At 41.1% G+C, this 7,105-nt stretch overlaps 1 protein-coding gene across 2 annotated transcripts in view; it reads right to left on the bottom strand.

Annotated features, from left to right (window-relative positions):
• Positions 1–574: 574 nt before the first annotated feature.
• The window catches only part of MKX (mohawk homeobox), a 66,566-nt gene continuing 60,035 nt past the window's right edge, over positions 575–7,105 (bottom strand). Inside the window, exons 5-6 of one of the 2 annotated variants that reach the window (XM_061126386.1) lie at positions 2,733–2,766; positions 575–2,627 (exon numbers count right to left, since the gene is read on the bottom strand). In XM_061126386.1, the coding sequence (XP_060982369.1) occupies positions 2,441–2,627; positions 2,733–2,766 (221 nt within the window). In that variant the 3' untranslated portion in view covers positions 575–2,440. The remainder of the gene's footprint in view (positions 2,628–2,732; positions 2,767–7,105) is intronic. The other variant, XM_061126387.1, reaches the window with a different exon arrangement.

Here is a 7,105-nt window from a genome sequence, read left to right as displayed (position 1 = left end):
CATAATGGACCCTTCTGTTCTGCTTCTGTCTCCACCTGGTCAGCTCTCAAAGGAAAACAACATTCTTATGATCATTGTGAGGTCTAGAAATTAACTTTTATTTTAAATCTGTCAAGAACTCCTGGCAGTTATTAATTTTATTAAAATGATTACATATGGCAAAACAAAGAATAGAGGTAATTCTATTTCTCTACAACATAAATTATGAGTTAGGGTCTCAGCTGCTGACTCAGCATTGTTGAAGATTTTTTTTTTTTTTTAAGGATTGGGGGGGAGGACTTTCATTTCCAGAAAATATTAAAGCAGCAAAAGAAAAAAAAAAGTAAAAGTAATTGCAACTGGAGATACTGCCTAGGATGTGCTAATTATAAAACTGTCTTGATGTATTTATAGACCAGACTCCAAGCTTTGGTGTTTAAAAACAAAAAATCATGTGAAGAGCTGTCCTTATTGACTTGTCATCCATAGTTTATAATATAGAACAAATTTGCTGATTCTTTTTGAAAAGGTGGTAAAAATCAATTATGGCTAATTTAAATAAAAGAGCAACCAGCATCCATTTATCTAACTGAAATATGTAAAAACAAAAACAATTTTATTAAAATATTTAATACCAGAATAACTTATAATAGTATGAAAAAGAGTGAAGTACTTGTCCTTAGTTTTCACTGACATGATTACATTTTGGCAAAATTGTTCTATAAAGATTCCAAAGTTTTTATCATGGATCAATAGCTATTTAAAGATCTTATAAACCAAAAGAACTCATACTTCATCTGATCATACAGTCATAACTTACATATCTTGCTTTGCACTTACTCTTACTGCAAACAGCAACTTAGAAAACAAAGTAAAAATATATATATATACAAAATATTTTTATATCAAATTATTTTCATTACACTAAATAAACCCAACCCCCAAATGTTATGTTACATGAAAAAGTGTCCTACAATTTATATCAAGACTGATACTGTCCATATATCAACTAGAGCAGCCTTTGGTTTTAAATGCATTTTGCAAAATAAAGAAAAATGTCACCAAGCGGCTGCACTGTTGGCTGTCATTCACACTGACAAAAACGCTTTCCAGTTTTTTAAAAAAAAATTATAAAATAGATTACATACCCAGAAAAAACATCCCACCATAAAAGAGTCAAAGCCCTTTTACTTCTCTGAGCACAAATACTCTGTTATATTTGGCGTCTCTTCTGTTTATTCAAACTTCAAGCCTCCCCAAGCTGATGAGAATACTAACGTTTGACTGAAAAAGATCTTCTTTCTTGATATTGATTATTCTCACTCAATGATACCCTAATTTAGAAACAAAATGTACTTTATTTTAATGCATGATTTCATCTTAATGTCCTACTTGGCAAAATTCAGAGACTGTTCAATGTTTGTTTTCCATATGTTTTAAATTTAAAAATCAATGTTGTGTGTATATGCAAAAGCACAGAGATCCATTTCTTTTATTGCCTTGTTCTCAATGCAGTGTAAGTTGCCCATCAGCAATTGTGATTTGAAATGAACCAAATAAGAGGTTTTTTCCATATGAAAAAGAGTTATTCCATATGAAAAACAGTTTCCATCACAAAAAACACTGAACTCTAATGCAAATGGGATCATGTTTTAAAACTAAATTATAAATTGAGTTTTACACAGGAAAATTTTGAGTTACTTAGATAATGAAGTTTTTGAAAACTTCGGCAAAACTTGAGAAAAAAATCCAAATCAATTCTAAAGAGCATCATGGTGTTTTCCAGCAGTGCTTAAAGACTTATTTTTCTGATCGCATACATTGCCATTTTCCGTGAACGTATACATTATGTCATTCCCAAGCCTTTCCTTTCGGAAGTTTGTAACCCACCAGATATCCAGGCAGGATACATGCATAAAATTCTCACTGTCACTCTGCAAAGCACATTGAACAATTTTAAATATTGCAGATTTTTTTTTTTTTTAAGGAACATTTCATTTGGGCTGAAGAGATTTCCAAGCTTTAACATGTGAACTAGTGAACACATTTCAAGGTGTTCAGCAGTTTTGGTTTCAGTCCTGACACCGGAGGCAGGTCCATCCAGAAGGAAGCTCACAGTTTAGTAAGCATTGTGGTGCTATTATTTTGAGGCACTGCTGCTCTGCTGTGCCCACGTTGTAACTTATTTTCAAGAAGCAAGGCACTTACTGTAACGGCAACACAGACATTTTACGCATACTTGGAGTAACATAAAATAAGTTAATATTTTCGATTAAAGTGGAGTTTTATAATTTATATGTCTTTTATAGAAGCAACTAAATGATACATTTAGGATAATTAAAAATAAGAAGAGGTTTGAGAGGGAGTCATTGTCACTCCTGCTCCAGCTCTTAGGATGAGGGTTTATGAAAAAAAAACACTGATGGGAAGAACAGCCATCCATCTGAAAAGTGACAAACTCTTAAAACTGCGGAACCAGGGGCACTTTGACTGTCTTCACTTCCGCAATGTGGGACGACTTCTGGATGATGCAGCTGGTGGTCCCCTGCGGCTTGTCCTTTCCCTGCGCGAGATTGGTTAAGGCCATGGCTGCATTGATCTCCTTCCAGTACGTGTCATCCTTGCTCGGTCCCTTTCTAGTAGCTGCACTGGATTTAAGCAGAACAGAAACAAAATGATCAAACTCACAGCGGCGTACGTAGAAAAGATCATCACTGAAAAGCACAGACGGCAAATAAAAACATACCACTCACCTGTCACCCTTACTAGATCCATTTTCCAGAGTGTCTGTAAAGAAAAGCAAAAATTGGATTACTTCTTTTTATTTTTTGCTTTCTTTTTTCCAAAAAAAAAAAAAAAACAACACCAGTATTTACTTATTTTTGTCTGTGTTGGAGCTTTGTGGCTGCTTGGGCTTTTTCTCTTGTTGCGGTGCACAGGCTTCTTACGGGGTGGCCTCTTTGGTTGCAGAGCACAGGCTCTAACACACTCAGGCTTCAGTAGCTGTAGTGCATAGGCTCGGGAGTTGTAGCTCCCAGACTCTAGAGTGCAGGCTCAGTAGTTGTGGCACATAGACTTAGTTGCTCCACAGCATGTGGGATCTTCCCGGATCAGGCATCAGACTCCCTTCTCCTGCACTGACAGGAGGATTCTTTACCACTGAGCCACCAGGAGAGCCTGAACTATAAAATAGGGGTTCCTGGATGATCTTTGGGGTGCCTGTAGCTCAAAAGTCTATGGTTGCCTGGAAATCAAACCTCATCTCAGGAAAAAGACTGGCAAACAGTCCCCTCTGGCGAGTCAGCAGATGAACAAATGACCCAATGCTGACAACAACCTGGAACTCCTGGTGCATTAGAACAAGCAGCTCTGGTGTGTAAGGTCCGCATGAGCCCTGCATCCTCCACTGCAGGGAATGAAGGTTAGGGAATTGCCTCTGCTCATGCATTTTCACCTTCAGTTTAGACTGGCTCCTTCACTCAGAACATGCATGTCTATCAAAACCACATTATTACAAAGGAGGATGAAATGGGTTCCTGGTCTGGATTAAGCCTCTCTAGGGGAACTCCTTTGGCCAAAAGAATGAGATATTGGGAACATAAAAACAGACATGCTGGAGGGAAAGATTCCAGAGGGTAAAGAAGCGGGGGAAGAACAAAGAATAGGGTTGGAACTCCCCATCAGCCTTCAGTTCAATTCAGTTCAGTCGTTTAGTCGTGTCCGACTCTTTGCGACCCCATGAATCACAGCACACCAGGCCTCCCCGCCCATCACCAACTCCCAGAGTTTACTCAAACTCATGCCCATCGAGTCGGTGATACCATCCAACCATCTCATCCTCTGTCGTCCCCTTCTCCTCCTGCCCTCAATCCCTCCCAGCATCAAGGTCTTTTCCAATGAGTCAACTCTTCGCATGAGGTGGCCAAAGTATTGGAGTTTCAGCTTCAGCATCAGTCCTTCCAATGGACACCCAGGACTGATCTCCTTCAGGATGGACTGGTTGGATCTCCTTGCAGTCCAAGGGACTCTCAAGAGTCTTCTCCAACACCACAGTTCAAAAGCATCAATTCTTCGGCACTCAGCTTTCTTCACAGTCCAACTCTCACATCCACACATGACCACTGGAAAAACCATAGCCTTGACTAGACGGACATTTGTTGGCAAAGTATGTCTCTGCTTTTTAATATGCTATCTAGATTGGTCATAACTTTCCTTCCAAGGAGTAAGCGTCTTTTAATTTCATGGCTGCAATCACCATCTGCAGTGATTTTGGAGCCCCCCAAAATAAAGTCTGACACTGTTTCCACTGTTTCCCCATCTCTTTCCCATGAAGTGATGAGACCAGATGCCATGATCTTAGTTTTCTGAATGTTGAGCTTTAAGCCAACTTTTTCACTCTCCTTTTTCACTTTCATCAAGAGGCTTTTTAGTTCCTCTTCACTTTCTGACATAAGGGTGGTGTCATCTGCATATCTGAGGTTATTGATATTTCTCCTGGCAATCTTGATTCCAGCTTGTGCTTCTTCCAGCCCAGCATTTCTCATGATGTACTCTGCATATAAGTTAAATAGGCAGGGTGACAATATACAGCCTTGACGTACTCCTTTTCCTCTTTGGAACCAGTCTGTTGTTGCATGTCAAGTTCTGACTGTTGCTTCCTGACCTGCATACAGGTTTCTTAAGAGGCAGGTCAGCTGATCTGGTATGCCCATCTCTTTCAGAATTTTCCATAGTTGATTGTGATCCACACGGTCAAAGGCTTTGGCATAGTCAATAAAGCAGAAATAGATGTTTTTCTGGAACTCTCTTGCTTTTTCGATGATCCAGTGGATGTTGGCAATTTGATTTCTGGTTCTTCTGTCTTTTCTAAAACCAACTTGAACATCTGGAAGTTCACGGTTCACATATTGCTGAAGCCTGGTTTGGAGAATTTTGAGCATTACTTTACTAGCGTATGAGACGAGTGCAATTGTGCGGCAGGTTGAGCATTCTTTGGCATGGCCTTTCTTTGGGATTGGAATGAAAACTGACCTTTTCCAGTCCTGTGACCACTGCTGAGTTTTCCAAATTTGCTGGCATATTGAGTGCAACACTTTCATAGCATCATCTTTCCGGATTTGAAATAGCTCAACTGGAATTCCATCACATCCACTAGCTTTAGAGACCCCAAAATACAGTAAAGTCACTGCCATCAACAACCACCACTACCACTAAGAAGCTGCAGGAGGCGCTGCACGCGAGAAGCACAAGAAACATTTGCTCACAGTGGTCTCTGAGCTCCATGGTTTCTGGAAAGCTTTTTCCTACTCCCAGTCCTCTCCTTTTCTTCTTCTCTCCTAACCCAGTATTTCTGAAGGCCATTTTTTTCTCTGCAATGCTCAAGGCTATTTAGGCCATGCACCCTAATGTCCAGCCCTGGGCTCCCAGAGAGTGGTGGAACCAAGAGAAACCTGGGAGGAAAAGTATGAACATGATCATGATTTAGCCCAGCCATGGCAGCACTTCCAGGGATGAGAAGGAAGAGAAAATAGCAACATGGCCACATCAACATAGTAGCTAAACTTTGATGCCTTCAGAAAAGAGTCAATGAAATGTGTTCACACATCCTGAGTCAGGCTGTGCAGTGAAGACCTGAGACAATAATGGTCACCGTGAGCTCTTTGCACAACCTCTTCCTCAAGGCCCACCTTACCCCCACACCGAAAAAAAGAAAATGGAAGACATCAAGCGAAACAAAAGCACTTAGCGAATAAATGACAAGGTCGTTAAAATAAATGAAACTAATAAATAAATAAACGAGACTGTGTGTGCTGCTGTGCTGTGCTTAATCCCTAAGTCCTGTCTGACTCTTTGTGACCCCGTGGGCTGTAGCCCGCTGAGCTCCTCTGTCCATGGGATTCTCCAAGCAAGAATACTGGAGTAGGTTGCCATGCCCTCCTCCACAGGTTCTTCCCAACCCAGGGATATTACCCAGGTGGTTCTTTACTATCTGAGCCACTAGGGAAGCCTGAGACTACATGTGTCTGGACCCAAATGGAACAATAAATGTTAGACCCTTTGGTTTCCTTTTGTTTTAAGGCATGTTTGGAAAAGTAAGTGGATCCATGAGCATTTGATCACCTTCTGGACCTTCTGGCCCCTGCAAGGTCGGCTTGGATGGTTAGCTCCACCTCTGTTGCTTGATAATTTTGGAATTAGAATATTACTCATACAAACAGCAGAAAAACAATGACAACTTTGAATTCATAGAACTGTGATAATCCTAGCTTACTGACTGTGTCCTATGTTCCTTGTGGGATTCTAGGCACTTTGTGTCTACTTATTCGGCATTAGTAACTTTGGCCACCTGATGCGAAGAGCTGACTCACTGGAAAAGGAGGAGAAGGGGGCAACAGAAGATGAGATGGTTGGATGACATCACCAACTCCATGGACATGAGTTTGAGGAAGCTCTGGGAGATGGTGAAGGACAGGGAAGCCTGGCATGCTGCAGTCCATGGGGTCGCTAAGAGTCGGATATGACTTAGCAACTGAACAACTCTGTGTGTGGACAGCAAGTCTGCTATCTGTTAAGTCTTTCCTTGTTTGGTACTATTATCTGCAAATCTGCTCAATGAGGACAGAGACAAGGCACAACCAGAACAGAGAATAAGGCAATGCCTTTGTTTAGGACAAGAAAAGCTAACAACGTTGGACATTTTACAGAGAGAGAGAATAAAGAAGGGGGTTAGCCTTTGCTCACTTTTGTCCACAAATTGCAACCATTCTGTTGCCAAAGAGAAACAATAGGTTTTGGAGATATTTATTCAATGGAAAGTCTTGGCAAACGCAGAGTAAGGTCCATGATTCCCTAAATAACGTTAGGGAGATAACACAACCTAATCTAGAGAAGACCATGTGACTTGTCTTCTGGCTCAGGGATGGAGCTCTCTCGAATGTACAGAATCAGATTCCCCACTTGGACTGTCAACAGAGAGTGGTTACAGAGCAGAGGACAGGAAGGAAGCAGGTGGCTGCCGACTGCATATGCAAGGAAGACACAGACGTCCCTGTGAAGGTCCACGGAGAACCTCCTCGGCCCCCTTGCCAGCTAGACACGGCAAGCACTCCCTAACTTCGTGACTGCT

The sequence above is a fragment of the Dama dama genome, chromosome 23 (genome assembly GCF_033118175.1).
Source record: "Dama dama isolate Ldn47 chromosome 23, ASM3311817v1, whole genome shotgun sequence".
Lineage (NCBI taxonomy): Eukaryota > Metazoa > Chordata > Mammalia > Artiodactyla > Cervidae > Dama > Dama dama.
This window is presented reverse-complemented; position numbering and strand designations above follow the sequence as displayed.